The sequence below is a fragment of the Fusarium redolens genome (assembly GCF_020744475.1).
Source record: "Fusarium redolens strain MPI-CAGE-AT-0023 chromosome Unknown BKA55scaffold_1, whole genome shotgun sequence".
NCBI classification, from domain to species: domain Eukaryota; kingdom Fungi; phylum Ascomycota; class Sordariomycetes; order Hypocreales; family Nectriaceae; genus Fusarium; species Fusarium redolens.
The window spans coordinates 1,387,198-1,407,987 of NW_025763664.1; the positions used below are offsets into that span (position 1 = coordinate 1,387,198).

The following is a 20,790-nucleotide window of genomic DNA, read 5'->3' on the forward strand; positions in this document are numbered from 1 at the left end:
GTTCGTTGAGTTAACAAGGCCGCTTTGGGTTTATCTGACCACGTTGTCAGAGCTGGGACGACAATAATGCATGACGGATAGCAACAAGGGCTGTCAGCAGGAACAGGTACAGGAACGCGGGAGCTTCTAATTCTGTGCGGGCCGTTTGGCGTCCATCGATCTGAAGATCGGCAGCTTTGAAGGAAATGGTGCGCCAGTGACGTCCCGCACGGTACTGGGATGTTAGTGGAGGAGGAGGGCGGAATACAGAGAGTCAAGACTCGAGAGAATAAGAAAAGACGCGATGATCTAAAGTGGGAGCAGGGATCTGCTGTGGGAGCGCATTTGGGGCTGGGTGAGGTCTGGCCGGGCCAAGCCAGGCCAGCACAGCCAAACAACTCAGCCAACATAGAAGAAGAGGTACAGAACGGATTTCGCTCTATTTCTGCTCTTCTTCTTAGCCTCGAATCCATCTCAATTTGCTGGTCAATAAGCAGCGAAAACAAAAGCGAAAGCGGAACGGCGTCGGAGACGGAAACGGAGATGGAAGACGAAAAGGCCCAAAAAAGACGACATGGCAGAAAACAAAGTGACCATACCAGCAACAGCTTAGACAGATCCCAGCGACTCCACCACTTTGCTTGGCACTCGCCGGCAGATTGCCTTGTCATTGTCATGTGTGGGAGGGAGGGAGGGAGGGAGAGAGAATTGAGCGGAGCATTGCATTGCATTACATTACATTGGATGGCTTGCGCACATGCTGAAGATTCTGTCAGTCAATTAACCACCCATGAAACAGTTACAGGTCTATGATATCGGTCGGTTGGATGATGCCCTTTGGCGCAACAACAAGAAGGAACTCTATGACCAACAACAAGCTTGATCTCATACGCGCGCTACCTGGGACCATGATAGGACCGCGTGTAGCGCGAAGACGTTGAAATGTGAACCTCGCCGCAAAATGGACGGTAGTGTTAGCCTTAAAAGGCCGCCTCGTGCCCCCCCTGGGGGTTATAAATTGACGACGTTCTACCGTGACACATGGATCGGAAGCTATAACTGTACGTACTGTACTGTACAGTTTACAGTGCCTTATAGTTCCCACAGGTGGCTTGTCCTGACTTGCCTTGTCTAGTCTTCCCCTGGTCCGCGGATGCCACCCGGCCTGGAGCAATGACGCCGCTGTTCAGCATCAGCAACGTTCAGACAAGCAGCGACAGAAAATACATATGTACATAGGGCTCGCTTCAGCTAAGATGAGCTTCTTTAATCAATTATCCGTTACCTACTGCAGGGTTCTTGAAGACGAGTGGACGAAGAAAAAGCAACGGGGATTATGATGCTCTGAAGCCGACAGTATCCCGGTTACCTGACTCAACCAGTTTCAGCTCCAACTCGATTCAATTTCGAGGCTGGCTGGGCATGGTCATACACCTAACGCAGTGTCTACACGTCACGATTCATACTGTACGTATCTAGGATGGCAAAGCAATGATCACAAAGACACGACTAATTGTCTAATAGCAAGTTTAAACCCACTTGCCCTGCTCAATATGCAACCCATAACATAACATGGCATGCGCCTCGCGGCGCTTGAGAGATGACAGGGGTATCGGAGTTAGAGGGTGGCCCGCTTTGGTGCAGAAATGCGGCCCCGCTGCCGGCCATTCAGCACTCTGTGCCGCAAACTAGTGATGGCACTAAAAAGCTTAGCTTACCAGACTGTCGGGACCATGCTAAGCAGGCATCAATCCCTGTGAGGTTACTCGTCTTCCCAAAGAAGTATGGCCCGAGCAGGGGAGGTCCTTGACCTATAGTGGGTCGAGGCTGCTATGATCGAGACAGCCATTGGTGGCTCAAATGTTCAGCCCTTGCTCCTGCCTGATGATGGCACCGGAGCCAATGGGTGAAAGCTCCGGGCTCGCACGCTTTGCTAAATGCGGTATAGCGAGTACGCGCGCGTTTACCATGCGGTTGGCTGTCATTGGACAGCGGCTTGACTGCAAGCGAAGATCCTGCCAACTCAACGCTGGGCCTGTCTGGTCCCTGCACGCCCCCCATGCTCCATGCTCTTTGCTCCTTGCACATTGATTGCTCCTCTGATTTCTTACCTCACATCATCCATCAGAATCACTCAAACCCTTTTCATTCCACCAACTTCGGCCTTCTCGTACCGACAACCCATTACCAATTCACTCACCGATTTTTGGCGGCCTTTCTCTTTCCTATTCTGCGTTACAGTGAGAGCAACCTTCTCCACATCCCAGCGAAGAGGCTCCATTGTCTCTTTGTTTTATAGAGTTAGACTACGTTTTGACAAATTCATTATGAGATGCTGGAAGTCTTGGCCTAAGATTGGTCTAAACTTATGTTACTCCAGAATACAACATTGGAGTCTTGCCGATTTCTTTCGGATGCATGTGCCATATCATGATACCTCCAGCATTTACATGGACGGTTCACTCATTATCACAAGCCAAGTGCCGGCCTGGACGGATCAGGCCCCCGGGCATAGTCTCCCTCGCTTGTGTGCTATAGGTATCTCATCTGTTATTAACGCTGAACTTGCTGCCAACATCGCCCCCATCCCATCGCACGCCGCTGCCGCCAGATCTGGGGTTTTGGTTTGAGGGTTCCTGCAGATCCATTCTCGGATCTAACGTCACGGATGTCAAAGATAGCACAGCCTTGTCACGCCATGTGTCTACAGGACATGGTCATTGAGGTATTCTGCCTAAAATACTTTCTACACTGCATCGCGGGCTTCCTTTCCCATGCTTCAAGGCAGTGAAAACGCTCCGCCCTGCTCCACCGTTTCACCAAGCTTGGCTTTGTGGGTTTCAGCAGTTGCTTTGCCTCTTTCCCGTGATCTCAGAACCCCGGAATCCTGTTGGATTTCAACGGGCAGACATGTATTGCTCAAGGACTCTCGCTCTCGGCCCTCAAGAATCAAGGGCCACCCTGTTTGGTTATCTCCGCTCTAGCGTGGTGTCACTGATACTCTTGATTTTGTTTCCGGTTTCAAACGTCTCCATCTCATTTACCCAACTGCCGGGACTCTTAACGCGGACATACTTTGGCCTGAATGGGAAAGTTTTGCGGGAGATTGCTCGATTCACTGGCTTTTTCGAGGTACATCTGACTCGTCCAAGTCCACTCTAAGCGCTCTTGTCGCGTCAGGTTGGATGATCACCCCCTCCCACTTACAACACAACAAACATGTCGACACTACCGAGGCATGTTTGTTACGATATTTCCGACGAGCACGGGAGTATTTGCCGCGAGTATTCCGCCTTGTTCGCAGGCTTAGCCGCGTTTTTGACGTCTCATATTTCAACTCAAAAGTTCGTATATGTCGGTCCCTAGGGTCGCATTTCTGTCCGACCCGCCCCCCCCCCCCCCCCCCCCTTCTCCCAGTCATATTTCGAATCACACGCATGCTCATGCAGAGTGAGCGGTACCAGACATTCGGGACCAGATAACGTGTTTGTTACTCGTACGTTGCGAGCAGAAGAGGCAGGTGATGACACGGCTCATCAGCGTTGAGACAACCATCCATAAACAGGTGTGGTGCCGTACATATCCGTCCGTCTGCAATGGATGGCGGCCCCCCCGCTGTGACATGGCTCTCGCTAGGGTGTACCTTGCCAATGCCCGGCTTTACATTCATTGCTCAAGCCCCGGCAGAAAGACGTTTTCAATTTGTTACTAGGCCGGATTTTAGCGTTGCCTTTCGTAGCAAGCACATGCACAAGGCGACGCCCCTAAACCCCTCCCTCGTCTTTTCTTGGCAACCCATCTCATCTTATCATCTATCGGGCGATCATCGTTAAGGAACAAAGCACACTCCCTCATCAGAAGCCAATCTCGTGGGGTTCCGGATGTTCCATCCACCCATCTTTTGCCATGATTGCGCATGCCTACGGCCCGATGCTTCGACTTGTTTGCATCACGGTCAATTGCAGAGCATGTCATTCAGTGCCAACATACTGCGTACGGCGCAGACCTACGGCATGCGCAGTAACAAGTACAAGGGATCCAATTCCCCTCCATACTGCTATGGCACTTATGTTCTGCTCGGCAGGGGTACGTACGCTCCCATACATCATCTTGTAACCGCAACACTTGGATACGCCCGCAACAAGCAGACCCGACATCTTCTTTTGGGTGTCAATAGGAATCTTTGCACCTCTGCCAAGCGAACAGCTGATTGTGGCTACCTATTGTTCTTGACATCGACCAAGCCCTAGCTCGCAAGTGCCATGTCTCCAGCGCGCTCTATTTGGTTTGGAAGCACTGCTCTATGTTCTCAAATCGACCGAATCAACTGAGACTAGCCGTCGGCTTTGCCGATACGTGAATAGCTAGAGCTTATTTGCCTTTTACTTTGTGTCAAGGGCGCCAAAGCGTGTGCAGCTATCGGCCACCACTGTACTAGGACAAACACTTGCTACAAGGTTCTATCATGGCTTCTAGCGTATATTCAAGTCTCTCCTTCATATCAAAAGGTGAATATAGAGACCTTTGTTGTAGTTGCTTCAAGCACAGTCTATTTCCATATCAGTCTTCTCGGTGGTTACTGCGAGAGCTGAGCATTTGGGCTACTCAGAGGAAAGCAAGACAATCTCGATTCAAGTAGTTCGTCCAACTTGAAAAGGAACTTGTACCAATCACTTTATTGATATACGTCACCGATATAGCTGCTTGCTCGCTGTAGCACGGACTTCATGTTGGCCTGAAAGATAGCCTGCTGGCATGTCCCTCTTTACCAGTCATTGGTGATGAGGAAGCAGAATCCCAGGCCGTTCGATCATTTCAGCCATCTTTCTTCTTACGCCTCTATGCATATAGCATGGAGTTACAGTGATGGCATCGTTTTCCAGAGCCTGAAATTCAAGAAGCACCAAAAGTACTCGACGAATACTCCTGAAAATTACAATGTGATTCTTAACCCAAAATGGCCTCAACAACGTGAGCTACTGTTTTATTATTAAGGCCGGGCTTCTACAGACATAGGCAGAGTAAGGTACTGACTCTATCCACATATGTGACAAGTCTCCAGTTTCTCCAGGCCAGGGGTTGGCTCAAGCCCTCGTGGGGAGCAGGATCTTCCTCTTTGATTTCAGGCTCTAATAAGAGGGAACTATGGTACCGCAATAAGCCAAATTACGGAGTCATGGAGCCTGTGCTCTGAAAATGTGGTCATGATTGGCATTTTCCGTATCTCAAGATGGTGTTCTTGAAGGGAAATTGGAGGACGAGACGCCACTTTCGGAATTGGCTGCGCACAGGCAGAAGATGCAGCAGTTGCAAGCATCTATGCTCAAGAGAATAGATATTTCAGAGTGGGTTAGCGAGTGACTCCCGGCACTTGAAGCGCCGTCTAACGGCTTGCCGAATCTTGCATTCTTTAAATAAAGCAAACTGGGTTAAACTGGGATGGGCTGGGCTCAACATTGCTCTGCTACAGGCTGGAAGGCTTATCCTAGCGCAGATCGATGGCGAGTTTCACGAGCGGGCACAGGGCGCAAGTACTGTACTGGCTGGGGCTAGGAGGGGGCGTGTTGTTGTTGGTTGTTGGTTGTGCCTCTGTTGGTTGTGTTTTATCAGAGTCAGAGTCAGAACAGAATAACTACCAGGGGTCAAACTTGACGTGGTTCTTCCTTCAAGGGTCCGCTCCAGCCCTAAAGAGTAAGTGACTCGTCTTCGGTTCAGATACTGACACTGATACTGGTTTCGATCTCCGGATGCCCTTGTTTCTCGTCGATGAATGCTCACGGTGCCGACTTGGCTCATTGCCCACTGCCTTCAGCATCCCTGCAATGGAATCTCAATAGTGAATTCAAGACTGGAAAAGAATATCCGGAGCCGCCATTCTTCAGGTTCTAGAAAGTTGGCTCAAGCATCGCCCGCATTGCTTTACATAGCCTGCTGAGAGTGCCTTACCGAACTGAATTCGAAACTAACAATAACGGCATCGTTATGAGTTAGTTTTCAACCAACTCTTGTCGTCTGGGGGCGCTTAATCCAGGTATATGGTTTGTCTTCTGCCGCGCACCAAGGCGCCCAGCCGTTCCCGTTTCATGCGGCCATGGGTCTGCAGAACAGGTCAAACAGGGCACTGCCGGCCTGAAAATGCGGCCATATACTTTACTTGACGACATATGTCATATCATCTCCACTGCGAGGCGTTATTCCAACTCTATCGTCGATGAATGAATTGCCTGATTGCCGAGACTTTCTAAGCTTTGCGGAGAGACTCGATGTGCTGCTTTGACGAGGCGTTTTCGGGACAATGCAATGTTTCGAATCACGATGGTAAGCAAGGAATGTATTCGTCTTAGGCATGGCCATGGCCATTACCGGCTCCAAGGGTTTGTTTCTCGTGGAATCCATCCTCAAGACGGCGTCTATTCAATCGACATCAGCCATTACTGACTTGATGTCATCGATGCCTAAAACAGTCCCTTTTGCATTCTTGAATCCAAAACTTATTAGCTTTTAAACGTCAAGAGCACCACCGAAAACGCCACGGCAACTTCCTTCCCGATGGATGAGGCATTCGGAAATAAAGAGAGGGCGAACGGCTGTGGCATAGATTGTTCTATTGTTCCTTGCTCTCTAACGGAAGTCGAATCAGGATCAACATCACGCAACCAACAATGGACTCGTCAACGCCGAGAAACGCCAAATTTGACCCAAGTCCTTGGCGAGGGATCAAGGATTCTACAATAGCATTCACTGTCCTCAATCGTATCGCCACACTAGCTCGATAATGGCGGCAGATGCGACTGATGGCTGCGAATCAACCTCCAAGAGCCGGGATTCTGTGTTGATGAGCTGCATGCATTTTCGGTGATTGCCTCTCCAGGCTGAAATCGGTGAGCCGAGTCATACAGGTACTATTTGTTTGAAACATCAAGGCAGGCTGAGGCAGAAGTGCAGCTCCAGTTCCAGTCCCCCTCCTCGTGGTTCGGCTTCTCGTCAACGAACGCAGTTATGGTGCCCCATAGGGCACATAATGGTACGTGCCATTGAGAACAGAACGACAGAATGCTCCGATCCCTGTCCTCCCTCGCCCTGGACCTGGACCTGGACCTGGCTGTTGTTGTCTGTCGCTTGTCAACGTCAATGTCACCGTAACTTCAATTAGACTCGGCTCACGGATCAAGTCCCCGCGTCTCCGTTTCCCTGCAACCTCGCTCTCGCCATGGTATCCGTATTATGAATGTAAAATGGCATGGGTCAGAGACGACTTCTAACTCGCTTAGCCCTTTGCCTCGGCCTATACTTGATGGGGGTATGTATTTCTGCCTGAGAATATTCATGGGCTATCAAGTCTCTGTTCGAGATTCTGCTGTCCAAGTTGCAAAAGTCCCTCTGAGCTTGTTTCGATCCACGAGAAAGGAAACAGTACAAAGTCTCGAGAAATCATCAGAAACAGTAGAAACTTAGCTTTGCTGATCCCAATACTCATCAAAATAAATACTCGCTTCTAACTATGGGTCAGAAGAATTAAATTTGAGCTACGATACGAGATGTTTTGAATGACGAGATCATGTTCTGATGATGTTTTGTAGGATCAACTTATTCACATTATGCGGCTTGGGCAATAATATCCGGGTCTCCTCGAAGTACGCGGACAACAAGTATGATGATTATTGCTTGTCTGTATTGCTCTCTGAACATCTCGTCATACTGCATAATTACACGTAGACTACCGTTTACCACTTCCAACTTCCATTTTATTCCTCAATGAGCTCATCCCGGTATGGAAACGCAATAGTTGAACAGACCCTCCCTGGCTCAACAGTCTCAGATTAATCACAATGCAAAGAGTACAAAACCCAAGAGAAGAAAAGGAAAATGAACCCGTGCGCAGATCTGGTGTCAGCAAAGGAGCGGGCTCGCTTCAGTTGAAAAGGAAGAAAAGATCTCGCCGCTGGTTTATGATGCTCCGTTACAGTGCCGAAACTCACGCCAGTTTAAGAAAGAGAAAATTGCTCAAAACTATGCATGTCTAATGCACCTCTCACTCATAGTACCATTGCTGTTGATCACGTTCCTAGGCGCCTTCCAAGGGAGGCACATATGAGTAGTTAAAGTCAAGTAGGCCGTCCAACATCCAGTGCTGGGGGTCGAAGAAATCGTAGTTGGCTGCATCCCCGTAGCTGACACCTGCCATCATACTATGAGCTGACGATACAGCTGAGAGTCCTGTGGCTCCGGGTGTCAGGGCGCCGTTCGAGTTGGGGTTGCTATTGTGAGTGTTGTTGGTGTTGAGCAGACTCGAAGGCGGCAGGGTGTGCGACGGTACGAGGGTGCTGTCCATGTGTGTTGATGATGCTGAAGACTCATTAGCCGAATCTGGATTTGTCGGTTGTTTGGCAGCTGTTGTCTGTATTAGCATTCTTGCAATATTTGCACAAGACAAATCAAGACATGCTCTACTCAGGGGCCTTCACCAAAACAAAGGGAGAATGGGGATGACCTACAGTCTATAGTACCTCGCCCCGATGCCTGGAAGTCCTCCCTCCACCTCCAGACTGAATCGAATACAAGGCTCATGCTGTGGCGACATCGAACCTTGAGTTGGAGGCTGTCGTCCATCTGGATCGGTGAGTTGTCGTTACTGTTGAAGTTATGTTGATTGTGTTCGAGTCGAGCGCCGTTCCACATCTGCACCATGAGTTCAGCCAAACGCCACTGAAGATCATTGTTCACAACACTGGTAGCCCGGATAGCCCGGATCGTTTGATGAAAGAGCGTTCGACCTCGCTGGAAGTCTATAGTCTTCGAAAAGAACGACCTCATGAGCTTGAGAAGGGCAAACCCAGCGGCGACCATCATCTGTCCGATGTAGTTGCTGCAGTGAAGAAGTAAGTGTCCGCCAACACCGTCCCGGGGACTAGTGGCTTGATCAACTTCGAGAATTTCATCGAGAAAAGCGGTAGTGGCACGCCATAGGCCCATCAGGTCATCCATGTAACCCGGCGTCTTGCTGGAGTCGAAGAAACCGGCCAGGCGCATATGAAGAGCTGCTGCCCGGAGATGCAAAGAGACGATGGGGCCCAGCCCTTGTGATAGGATAGAAGCATTCAGCTCTGCGTAATCCCGACGGTAGACACGCATCAGCATTGCTCGGTGCTCATCTCCTGCAACGCCACGGGGATCGCTGGCGTTACTATACATCTCCTTCGATACCTTGTCACAGAATCTCTCAATCTGTAGCCGCGCCTCTAGCTCTCGTGATAGTTGGAAAACACTCTCTTCTCCGGCCCGTGAAGCCAATGTCCAGTCATAGAGAGTTGACGCTGGCTGGCCATAGCCAGTTCCAACAGACTGCGCAACAATGTTACAAACAGCCCATGTTGTCACACGGTCATTGAGTTGTTCCTTGTTCAACTCAACTGACACCCTGGAAAAGTCTTGGATATTATTGGGCCGGTGAAGACCTATTCCAGTAGCCGTTTTCATCATCACTCCACACAAAATGTGCGTAGGGTCGGACGAAGTCGTACTTGTGGGCAGTGGCCATGTGCACAGCAGACACATGGCCTTGACCACGTAGTAGTTGCTCGGGACTTCTCCTATCGTTGACCACAGGAATCGTGTCAGAGGCCCCGAAAGATTGCTGAGCAAATCGTTTGCGTTTGGTGGATTATATCGTCGAGCCGCAACAGAGATAATCGACCAGAAGAGGAGGGGATGTTGTTGGAAGAAGAGATCAGGTGCCTGTGAAGGGTTGAGGAATGGCAGAAATTGATGATAGAAAGCCCAGAATTGTCGGAAAAGGTTGTTGACATCTTCTTCCGTTAGCTTGACATTTTCTAGCTCGTGTGAATACCGTGGCATGTTGTAGTTCCCGCCGCGCTTGAGGTGAAGCAGGGACGAAACAGCTTCGTCAGAACCCATTAAAGAAGGATTTCGGGTGTGAGTGTGAGTATAGGTGGGATTGCTCGCAGCGATGGGAGAGTCCATATCGTCGTCGGCGGCTTCTGGTGTGAAACCTTGAGACTTTGCGCGAGCAAGACTGCGACGCAGACGGTCGATCTCCTTCTCCATCTCGGCGTGCTTAGATCTTTTGCCTACTCTTTTGAAGTTTGATTCGATTTTGCACTCTAGTTTCAGGCGATTGCACCGAGAACAACTTTGGAAAGGCTCTTGCACCACGTCGCATCGGAGCTGTTGGAAAATTCTGTTCAGTAAAATGGTGTTTTGACTTTTCTCTGACTTTGACTCACCTTTTGCTGTCGACACTCGTTGCAAGCCCTTTTGACGCCAGGCTGCCGCTTCTTCTCCTGCTCAGCATCGTGGTCATCAATATTACTGCCTGGGCTACTTTCAATGCCAACCATGCTGCTCCTCTTGCGCTTGTTGGTGCCATTGCTGTTCCCATGACCATGACGGGAGCTGACAGGACTCGTAGGACTCATCGAGGCCGCCCCACCAGCCATCATGGAACCGTCCATAGGGACGATGCCCTGAGCCGGAGGCCCGAAGGAAGAACGCGGCGGGATGATGCGAGGATGCACCGGCGCCGAGACAGACACGGGCACGGGCAATCAAAGAATCGGAGGCTTCGAAAGCAAATACCCGGAGTTCGTTGACCGGCCGGTGTCGGTGTTGGTGTTGATATGGATATTTCGGGTCGCGGCGCTGAGTGGGCGCGTTCGTGTGTTGGCAAAGACAATGCGCGTGAGCAAAGGCCGACTACGGAGGAGAGGGGTTTGTTTGTTAGGGAGAAGATTGCTTTTCGCTGGTTTCAAGGTGCGAAAAAAGGCGACTCGAATCTGAGTGGCTAACTGACCTGGCCAATTACCAACTTTTTCACCGTCCTTTCGCGAAAAGAGTAATTCGCTCGACAATCTTATCGGGGAAGGTGCCGCAAGGTACAGAAACGGTACTCTTTTACCGTTGTTGCCTCCTGCAGCGACTTCTGAGCGACCTGGCAAACTGGAGACGAGCGGGGCAGGCCTGGAAAATACTCCCTGCGGTGGGGATTGAAGTCTCTGGTTGGTGAGTCACCTAGAAAGTCACGTGAGGTAGGCACTACTCAGCCGAGGCTCAGGTAAGGAAAGGCATGATCGTGATTTGGAAGTTATGACAATTGTGATGTATGGATATAATTGAATGAGAGCCCGAAAGAACAATATCCTACATCTCAAGCTTGGAAGTCAGAGAGTTTCACAGAACTGTTTGGATGTCGATGCGAGACTTCTGACGCTAGGAGATAGATACCTAGGTATTAGTGTGACCACTTCGTACCTATTTATGAGTTACACGATCCCATCACATGATGACTGACAAGAGTGTAACAAAAAGAAGAAACAAGAGGGAACTATGCTTTCGGCACTTTACAAACTCTTAATATTATATAAATACGATTTTTGTCCTTCTAGTGATGGTATCTGCAAGTCGAGAAGAGGGTGAAAATGTACCTAGTATTTCAGCATGACCTCGAATCTGAACCAGCCTTTCCATGTATCTAAGCCCCAAGGTTCAGACGAAATCTTGATTAACTGTTCAGCTTCTTCTGAGGATGAAATCACTGCAAGTTATCGTCCCTTACTAATACTAATACTTCGGAATTAATACTTTGCTCCATCCATCAAGTGTGATAACGATATTTGTTCTTCAAGTGGAAGGACACGGGCCTCTGAACCAATCAGACTCAACTCTTCCACTTTACACTCCTCTCGATGCATCTTGCCAAAAAAAACATTCTCATACCTGCGTTAAGTATCAGTGCTTTTTGCATCAAAACCACTTCTTCTTCTTTTCCCTCTGACCTGTATCCCTCATCAACAATCATAAGCACCTTTCGTCGAACTCTTCATCATGTCTGAATCTGACAAGCCTCGTCAGCCGGTCAAACGTCAGCTCAAGCCCGCTCCTCAACGCCATGGCCAAGATGTGCATTCTCCACGACTCAAATCAGAGGTCCACTTTGTGATTCCAGGATCTATGCCAGAAATCGGTGAGTTGACGAAGGCTACAGTGTGGTGAGACACGATTCTAACGCTTTGTGCGTCTAGAAACCCTTCGTATTCGAACAACAGATGTTTCTCAGCCTTTCCTGGACCCAAATTCGATGCAACAGTCATAATGCCCTTTGTTACAGGAGATGCGTTATTCAAACTTGGCTGATACATAATTTATACCCTCTTACAAATCCGAAGACACATGTTTCCGAGCTCGACCCTACATTTCTGTTTCGGGTCCAAGTCGAGGACCCTGGCTTGATGGACATCAACAACCAGCGATGTTCTAAGGCTAGGCGGGAAATACCCGTTAGTGGTCGGCTCTTCTTGTTCCTTTCCGAAAGCCTCTATGGTCCTTAAGTGAACCTCGTTCAAATATTCCAAATTATTGGGGATGCCAATGCCATTGGAGTAACTTCCCACGCTAGACAAGCCTCGGACATGGCTACTTTGTCTATCTAGTCCATGCTACTTGTCAAATGGCGATCTCCAATCCAAACCCGGTGAAAGTGCCGAACAACACCACAATTCAGGATCCCCCCCTTATTCCGCGGGTCGCCCACATTCATTATGCGGGGCTGTGGACTAGTGTCTAGAGGATCCTACTCCTCCTTCTGTACCTCTCTTACCTCTTTCTTCCAAGTGGAGGAGCCGATCCGCATAACTAAGCTATCCCACATGCACTGCTGTATGCCAAGGATGCATAGTAGACTACAATAAATCTAGCAAGATACGTTCTTTTCATGGGGATTCTCTCGTCTAAACCGCCTATATAAACCGTCACCCTGCCCAACTGTCGCCCCGTCCAGTTTGACTATAACATTACCCTCTAATCCGAAACTTGATACCCTGTCTTCATCATGGCAACCAAGCTTCACACCGTTCCTTTCCTCATCAACGGAAGCGATCACACCAGTGAAAGGGCTGTTGATGTCGTGTCTCCTGCGAGCGGCGAGGTCGTCCACCGCTACCACAGCGCTGACGTCAAGGATGCCAATGCTGCTGTAGAGGCTGCTGCTGAGGCTTTCAAGTCATGGCGCAAGACGAGGCCTAGTGAGCGCCGGGATCTCTTTCTCAGGGCCGCCGAGATTATGGAAAAGCGGCGTGATGAGCTCCGCAAGTACTCCATGGCGGAGACTGGCAGTGATGCCACCTGGGCCGATTTCGATATCAGCACGGGCATTAGCCACCTGAAAGAAGTTGCCGGTCGCATAGGAACACTTGAGGGCGCAATCCCCACTGTGTCGGATCCCAACACAACCGCACTCGTCTTGAGAGAGCCCTATGGTGTCGTTGTAGCAATTGCGCCATGGTATGTTCCTCGTGCCCAAATAAGTCTAAGAACTGACTAACATGTCATATTCAGGAACGCCCCTTATATTCTGGGCACAAGATCTGTTGTTTTCCCTATGGCCGCTGGTAACACAGTGGTCTTCAAGGCCAGTGAGGTTTCTCCTCGAACACTATGGGCCATTGCCGATGTTTTTAGAGAGGCGGGACTCCCTGATGGTGTTCTTAATGTCATCTTCCACGAGAGAGCCAATGCTGCAGCAGTCACCGCGGCATTGATTGAGCACCCTGAAGTCAAGAAGATCAACTTTACCGGCAGTACACCTGTTGGCCGTATCATCGGTAAGCTTGCAGGCGAGAACCTGAAGCCTGTTATTCTGGAGTTGGGTGGCAAGGCCCCGGCTATCGTTTGGGAGGATGCGGACCTCGACCTCGCTGCGCTACAATGCACACTTGGAGCGTTCATGAACTCCGGGCAAGTCTGCATGTCTACCGAAAGAATCCTTGTGCACAAGAATGTCAAGGACGAATTTGAGAAGAAGCTGTCAGCAACTATCGAACAGATTTTCTCTTCTAAGGGGGATGCACCGATTCTTATTGCATCAGCTCCTGTTGAAAAGAACAAGGCCTTGATCAAGGATGCCATCTCTAAGGGTGCTTCCCTCGTTCATGGAAATCCTGATGTTGAAGAGTCAAGCAAGACTCGGATGAGGCCAATCGTTGTGAGGGATGTCACCACAGAAATGGACATCTACAAGTCAGAGTCCTTTGGCCCTACAGTTTCTCTGATGGCTATTGAGACAGAGGAGGAGGCCATCAAGATCGCCAACGATACCGAGTACGGCTTGAGCTCTGCTGTATTCACATCTGATCTACAGAGAGGCCTCCGCATTGCTCGCGAGATCGAGACAGGTGCTGTCCACATCAACAATATGAGTATTCATGATGAGAGTGGTCTACCTCACGGAGGAGCCAAGGCTAGTGGATATGGCCGTTTTGGTGCATCTGCTGGCCTTGATGAGTGGACTCGCACGAAGAACATTACTTTTAGGAATTAAATGATGGAATGATTATAATACCAAATAGCGCAATATGAAAGAATAGTTTATACCAATTGACACTGAGGTATGAGTAAAGTAATGACACAAGGGTCGGTGACATGAGTGACAGTTGGTCGAAGTTCCGAAATAATGACGAGACATGTCAATATCGTCGTACCCATCACTTCCTTCCTCCTTTCTAAACTTAGTCCAAGATCAATGCATTACTTCTATCTAGAACACACCAACCACAAGTTTTCTATGGCTTGAGCTTATGTAGAAATGCTACATGATGTTGTGGTGCAGGGTAACTACAACAATATATCCTTACATAATCAACCAATCCGCGATAAGTGGAAAATTTCCCATTATCCAGTTCAAGGTCCCAAAACACCGTCATAACGCAGCCTTAACCATCACAACGTCTCAATTATTACCAAACCACGCAACCACCCCTCTCAACACCGCCAATATGAGTTTCCTCGGAATGGGTCGACCTCAGCCTACCTCGGAGCAAAAGATTGCTGCCGTTGAGAGCGAGATGCGCATGATGGCCGACACCTACAACCGGTAAGCCTCAGCGCTCACCAAGTACATGCATTGATACTAATTGTAATGCCACAGTCTCCAGCAGTCTTGCCAGAAGAAGTGTGTTCCTACCGACTACCGCGAGGGCGAGCTCAACAAGGGCGAGTCCGTTTGCCTCGACCGCTGCACAGCCAAGTTCCTCGACACATCCATGAAGGTCAGCGAGATCATGCAGCAACAGGGCCAGGCTCTCGGAGGCAACCAGCAGGGCGGTGGTGGCATGTTCTAAGCGTGGTGAACGAAACGCAAACATTTTGCGACTTCAACAAATCATTTAGAGGACGGGCCCCAAATAGGCCGGGTGATGAATGAAGCCTTGTACGATTATTCAGGAGAACGGATAGATATTGGGTTTGAATCGATATCTGGCGCTTGCATCACGAAATGATGACCGACGGTGCAACGGAGGTGTTGCTGTATTATACCTGTATATGAACGAATCGAGATCAGGGCCAGAAATGATTCTTTGGTATATGGATAACTAGATTATGTTTATTCGATATGACCCTAAAAAAATACCTACCCAGGGGTGTGCTATGCTATATTTGATATGATATCAATATCCTAAAACTCCGTGCTGATGACCCTTTAGTGGGATGTACGACCCAAAGAAAATGCTCTTTACCCAACATCAACCCCTGGATTAAGTCGGCGACCTTGTGATATCTGGTCCCGTCCCGATTCCTGTGACAGTTCTGAACATCCAATGAAGCCATCCTTCAGTTTCAAGCTGGGCCTTCAAAGCCTCAGCTCTCTTCTCCATGTCCTCCACTTGCCTCTCAAAGGTAACAATGCCATCCTCGACATCGACTACTTTTTGCAACAGAGCATTGATCTCATAATCGAGACGAGCTACGAGCGCCTCAACCTCCTTGAGGCCTTCTAAAAGGTGAGACCGCTCCTCAGCAAGGAGCTCATGAGAAGTTATACGCATACGCTGGCATGCCTCATTCAGCTGGTAATAGAGCGCATGTAGTTCCTCCTTGTCTTTCGCGTAGCGTTCATCGAGAGCTTCAACTGCACTGATCTTTTCTGTGACCCATGGCTCAATGCGATGCTTCATTTCTTCCAAGTACTGATTGAAATGCTGAGCGAGATCATTGAATGCTTCAATGTTGGCAAGGTCGTCCGCTGCTTCCGTCACGTCGATGAGCGGCTCCCACTCCAATACGGCCTCTTCAGCATCGCCAAAGGACATTCGTCGTGGCCAGCGATTTTCGTTGAGACCGGCCATTTTCGGACACTGTGATAACTGAATACTGTGACGTCGCGACAGTCCCCTTTTGGATAGATCGTCATTGAGTTCTGCATCCAGAACAGGCCCTTGGAGATCATGCTCGTCAACAAGAGATCCAACAGCGGAGGGTGCTTTGGACAGCACATCCTTACGCACTTCAACTCCAATATCAAACAACTCTCCATCTTGCTCGCGCTTTTGAGTTTCCACCGGAGCCGACGCCGGCTGCTTAATGTCAACTGTCGAAGTAGACGCAAAGTGCGAAAGTTGTGGGAAACCTGCCCCCCCTTCCGCATCTGCTCGTTTCATCGCAGCTAGATACTCTTGCGGTTTGTTGTTCCATGTGAAAGCTCTGCCCACTCCTTGTGTGGGCGCTGGCGGTTGTGCTGTTCCTGGAGCAAGTCCCTGGCTTGAGCTTCTTGGGCCCGATTCTGAAGAGTCATCTCTTGTTGAAACCGAGGGTCGACTATTATGGCCACGCAAACCTCCCCCAACGACATCCTTGATACGTCCAAAACCAGACCTAGCGTCGTTCATCTTTCCAGCGACACCTTTGAAGATATTCTTCCGCGAAGCCTCCTTGTCACCCGATCCATCAGCGACACTAACGGCGGAACCAGGTGGGTGGCCCGAGTAAACATCAGGAGTTTCATCCAGTCGCTTCGGGTCCAGTTCGTTCTCAGCCGGCGCTGAATAAACCCGTTTCGGGTTCGGATTCGCTTCCTCCTCTTTCCAAGGTACTGCGCTGCTCAATTCTGGACTATGGTGTGGTAGCTCAGCGACGCTTCTCCGAGGCTTGCCATGCCACAGCCATTTGGGCCGTTCGCCATATGCTAAGCTAGCAAAAGTGCCAATATCGAGAGTCTCGATATCAGCGAGTCCTCCTTTGTCTTTTCCTGACACCATCCCCATTACTAGCTCACCCCTTTTACCTCCGACTTCTGTCAGCGTTGATTTCACAGCCCTCTGTACACCCCAGCTTTCTCCAGCAGCAGCCTTGGCGGAGACAGTGTAGAGCTTGAGAAGAGTTTGACGGTCCAGCCTTCTCGTCTTCTCGAGCTTTTGCGACTTCTGAAAGTGACCAATACCACGCTTAGTGTTTTCGAGGTCGAAGGCATCCTTTGATACTGGGGCACCGTACCAATGAAGGCGATTTCGAGCACCCATGAACATGCCTAGTAATGCCGCCACTGTGCTGGGACCTAATATGCCATCGGTAGGCTCGAAGTTATAGTGTTCAGCACCAATTTCGATCCACCAGTTGTTGATGGCCATTTCTGTCTTGTCGCAAAGGAGTCCGTCGATGTATTGGTGACCCAGCTTGTCAAACATATATAATGTGACCTGACAAAGTTTAATAAGTTCAACTACAGCTTGCGGAACAGGTACTCGATCGCTCGTCCTGTAAAGCTGCAAGAACTTGAGCTGCGTTGCTTCAGTTGGATCTGACAGAGTCATGCCCGATCGCCCAGAACATCCTAATCGTTTCAAATCCTCGTTGACGATAAACGAGGAGCGATATTTTCGGATATCACCCTCAGGTACCATAATAACGGTGAGCGCCGAAGGAAAGTTGCTCAGATTGGTAACCATAAGCTCTCCAAGCTCAGTCTCCTTGGGCCGCGCATGCGAATCCTGTAGTTGGTCGAAGTAGAAGCGTAATCTTGGAGGCCAAAGACTCTCATCTACTGGAACAGAGAGCACACCGACAACGACTGAGTGTTTTTCATCTCCAGTATAAGTGACGATCAGGAGTGTTGGTGGTTTTCGAGAACACGCCCATTGCTCGACTAGGTACGACTCGTATCCGCGTAAAATGCCTCGGCGCTCGACAACGACAACATTGCTACCTTCTTCGAGATACCTGATGCTGTGTTAGCCTTGGAAGCTTCAGGAGTGCTTGTTCGCGACGCACCGAAAGGCGAAAGGATCGGCAAAGACAAGATTTTTGCGCTTCGGCGACGGTAGAGGTTGAAAATCCGCAGCTTCATTGTATGCAGAAACTTCTAACGGAGGAATACCGTTTGGAGGACTTTCTCGCGTGGTGCTAGAGTTCGAGGTGGTCGCTGTACGGGCGACAGACCCCTTGGCGGTGGCGCCTGTTGAGAGTTCATCGTCGACTCGAAGTCGAGGATCTGGAAATCTGAAAGCCATGGTGTCGTCATTGGTCCATTTAGTTGATAGACGCAGTCTCGAGCTTCATCCTCACCCGTGGTGAGCGAGGAATAGCAAGAGGACGTCTCTAGTAGGTAGTTTCGTTTAGGCGCGCGTGTCTTGGGAGGCCTTTTTTCGGTGTTGAACAGGTCTGAGAGGTAACTAACATTACAGGGCCTTCATGTGATGCAATAGCTCCCAGGTTAGCTCTCGGTACCTGCTTCAAGTACCTATCGCAGACGCAGCCGAAGACTTTACAAGCTAAATGCGGGGCACTAATTCAATGAAGCCCCACGTGAATCCCTGGGGGAGACTGGGGTCACTCGACACCTTCGTCGTCACTTGCTATATGAGAAGCAAGATGTTATATGTGATAGTTGTTATTGTGAGTCGAAGAGGCTTGTTCAACAGGTACGTAGACAAATTGTAATTAGGCTGAAGCTATTGTCAAAGCGTAGCCAAACTCTACTCTCGTTTAATTGGCCTTCATTAAGAGAGCGAGACCGGTCCCCCTTAATAGCAAAGCCTCGGTACTCCCCTTATCGATAGCGATAATGCATCTGTCTTATTCAAGCTCGGGGCGTTCCGTCACCGTTGAATCCTCAAACGACATCAACCTCAACACAACGGGCATTTTGCCGTCCACCCGTCGAATATCTTAGCTATTGGATGAGCGTATGAGCCTCTCTGACTTTCAAAACTTTACTTCGCATTAAACGTAACTCTTCGTCTTGATCATATCTTCTACATCTGATTCAACCCCCACATAATCCCCAGCCATGGCGGAAGCTGATAACGATCATGTCTCGCCCTTTGCACCACTCATGGTTGAGCTGGCTCGTATGAGGAATAGAACCCTCAAGTCCGCGATCGATGATGTAGATCAAGTCATTGAACTTCTTACAAATGCCCGCGAGCAGATTGCTCAAGGTGAGTTCTCTTTCTTCTAGAACCATCACCAACTAACCACTGTAATAGAACCAGACGCGACTCGAACTGGTATGGCCATGATGACGCTGCAAAATCCAGTCAAAGCCCGCTTCGAACGGATCACTACAGACCTAAAGGATGTTACCAAGGCGCAAAAGTCCTTTGGAAAGGCCCTCGATAAGGTCTGTCTATAAACTCTAGCTTTCAACGGCAACGGCATCTGACCGATACAGGCTCTTCCTCACCGAGAACTCCCCATGGAGACTGATGCCATGGCGGACCACCCACGACTTATCAACCGAGCGATAGCCATGCATCTTCTTCGCGAAGGACAATTTTCTGTCGCCTCGACATTTCTTAAAGAAGCTACCGATCACCCTCCCGGCCGCGAAGCTCACACCATTTCACAAACAGACGAGGATGGCGACGATGATATGGACAGCGAAGACGACCTAGAAGATGAAATGGCTGGTTTACATTCAGAGCATTTGCAAAACAAGTTTGCAGAAATGTATAGCATCCTTTCGCAGCTCAAGGACCACAACCTCCTACCTGCCATCAATTGGGCCCATGCAAACGGCGTCCATCTTGAGGCCAGAGGTAGCACACTCGAATTCGAGCTTATTAAGCTCCAGTATGTCTGGCTGTTTAAAGGGCCATCTGTCAACGGTCTCCCCGACGACCCTGCAAGCAATGGACTCGGCGGAGCCATTAACTATGCTCGCCAGAACTTTCCTCGTTTCCAGAACCGTCATTTGCTAGAGATACAACAACTTTCCAGCGCTGTGGTGTTCGCCCCCAACTTGGCCAACTCTCCTTACAGTCATATATTTGAGACAGAGTCAGCGTTCGAGGACGTAGCCATGTCGTTCACTCGCGAATTCTGCTCTCTGCTGGGCCTATCGGCGGAGTCACCTCTCTACATCGCCGTTACAGCGGGCTCCATCGCTCTTCCACGCCTGATCAAATACACAACTTATATGCGGGAGAAGAAGACGGAATGGACAACAGAGAACGAACTTGCGTTCGCGACACCTTTGCCCGAGTTCATGATCTATCATCCCATCTTTGTCTGCCCCGTAAGTAAAGAGCAGACAACTCAAGACAACCCTCCCATGATGCTCAGTTGCGGTCACGTTCTTTGCCGTGAATCTCTGAACAACATAGTTAAAGCAGCACGGTATAAGTGTCCCTACTGCCCGACAGAAGGTCACCTTAAGGATGCCATTCAGATCAGGCTGTAATGTACGGTTCCTGCTAGCATACATGCATGGCCATGTTACGTATCACAGCGCACTGCCACGTTGGGCAAGACGGATTAGCGTTTATTTGACTTTCATGAATTCAGCGAGGACTATGTTTAGGCTTTGGTTCGAAATCAAGAATGGAAAGCGGGCGTTTGGTATTTTGTTTTACAATTGTACCTGTTGGGATATTTCCCTTACTTCATAGACACGTCGATCCTTATCCAGCTTTAGCTGTGAAACATGCAACGTTCTAGCTGCAGTATTGTCTCGCATCATGCCTCGCAAAGTTGAAACCAGTGAGTGTATTGAGTCAGAATCCCGATGGTTTCATGACGTGATTC

At 49.5% G+C, this 20,790-nt stretch overlaps 6 protein-coding genes across 6 annotated transcripts; 4 read left to right on the plus strand and 2 right to left on the minus strand.

The window, feature by feature from the left end:
• Positions 1 to 7,565: 7,565 nt before the first annotated feature.
• BKA55DRAFT_548575 (uncharacterized protein) lies at positions 7,566 to 10,246 on the minus strand. The gene is made up of 2 exons (XM_046191131.1): positions 8,475 to 10,246; positions 7,566 to 8,370 (listed from the first exon to the last, which is right to left on the minus strand). Exons 1-2 carry the CDS (start codon positions 10,042 to 10,044, stop codon positions 8,045 to 8,047), a joined length of 1,896 nt encoding a protein of 631 aa, XP_046056196.1. The 5' UTR covers positions 10,045 to 10,246; the 3' UTR covers positions 7,566 to 8,044.
• A 1,574-nt stretch (positions 10,247 to 11,820) lies between these two features.
• BKA55DRAFT_682520 (uncharacterized protein) lies at positions 11,821 to 12,088 on the plus strand (the record flags this gene model as incomplete). Its single annotated transcript, XM_046198360.1, has 2 exons — positions 11,821 to 11,959; positions 12,018 to 12,088. The coding sequence occupies 2 exons, from the start codon at positions 11,821 to 11,823 to the stop codon at positions 12,086 to 12,088; spliced, it is 210 nt and encodes a 69-aa protein (XP_046056197.1).
• Positions 12,089 to 12,823: 735 nt separating this feature from the next.
• On the plus strand, positions 12,824 to 14,311 carry BKA55DRAFT_682521 (aldehyde dehydrogenase domain-containing protein; the record flags this gene model as incomplete). The annotated part of the gene is made up of 2 exons (XM_046198361.1): positions 12,824 to 13,275; positions 13,330 to 14,311. The coding sequence occupies 2 exons, from the start codon at positions 12,824 to 12,826 to the stop codon at positions 14,309 to 14,311; spliced, it is 1,434 nt and encodes a 477-aa protein (XP_046056198.1).
• Positions 14,312 to 14,765: 454 nt separating this feature from the next.
• On the plus strand, positions 14,766 to 15,080 carry BKA55DRAFT_472715 (mitochondrial import inner membrane translocase subunit TIM10; the record flags this gene model as incomplete). Its single annotated transcript, XM_046186151.1, has 2 exons — positions 14,766 to 14,863; positions 14,918 to 15,080. Coding segments are annotated over 2 exons (261 nt in total), but the record flags the coding sequence as incomplete, so codon positions are not given.
• A 278-nt stretch (positions 15,081 to 15,358) lies between these two features.
• On the minus strand, positions 15,359 to 18,656 carry BKA55DRAFT_601271 (uncharacterized protein). Its single transcript, XM_046196554.1, has 2 exons — positions 18,034 to 18,656; positions 15,359 to 17,982 (listed from the first exon to the last, which is right to left on the minus strand). The coding sequence occupies exons 1-2, from the start codon at positions 18,270 to 18,272 to the stop codon at positions 15,525 to 15,527; spliced, it is 2,697 nt and encodes an 898-aa protein (XP_046056200.1). The 5' UTR covers positions 18,273 to 18,656; the 3' UTR covers positions 15,359 to 15,524.
• Positions 18,657 to 18,826: 170 nt separating this feature from the next.
• Positions 18,827 to 20,711, plus strand: BKA55DRAFT_9747 (CTLH/CRA C-terminal to lish motif domain-containing protein). The gene is made up of 3 exons (XM_046201702.1): positions 18,827 to 19,202; positions 19,251 to 19,384; positions 19,436 to 20,711. The coding sequence occupies exons 1-3, from the start codon at positions 19,052 to 19,054 to the stop codon at positions 20,444 to 20,446; spliced, it is 1,296 nt and encodes a 431-aa protein (XP_046056201.1). The 5' UTR covers positions 18,827 to 19,051; the 3' UTR covers positions 20,447 to 20,711.
• The last annotated feature ends 79 nt before the right edge of the window (positions 20,712 to 20,790 follow it).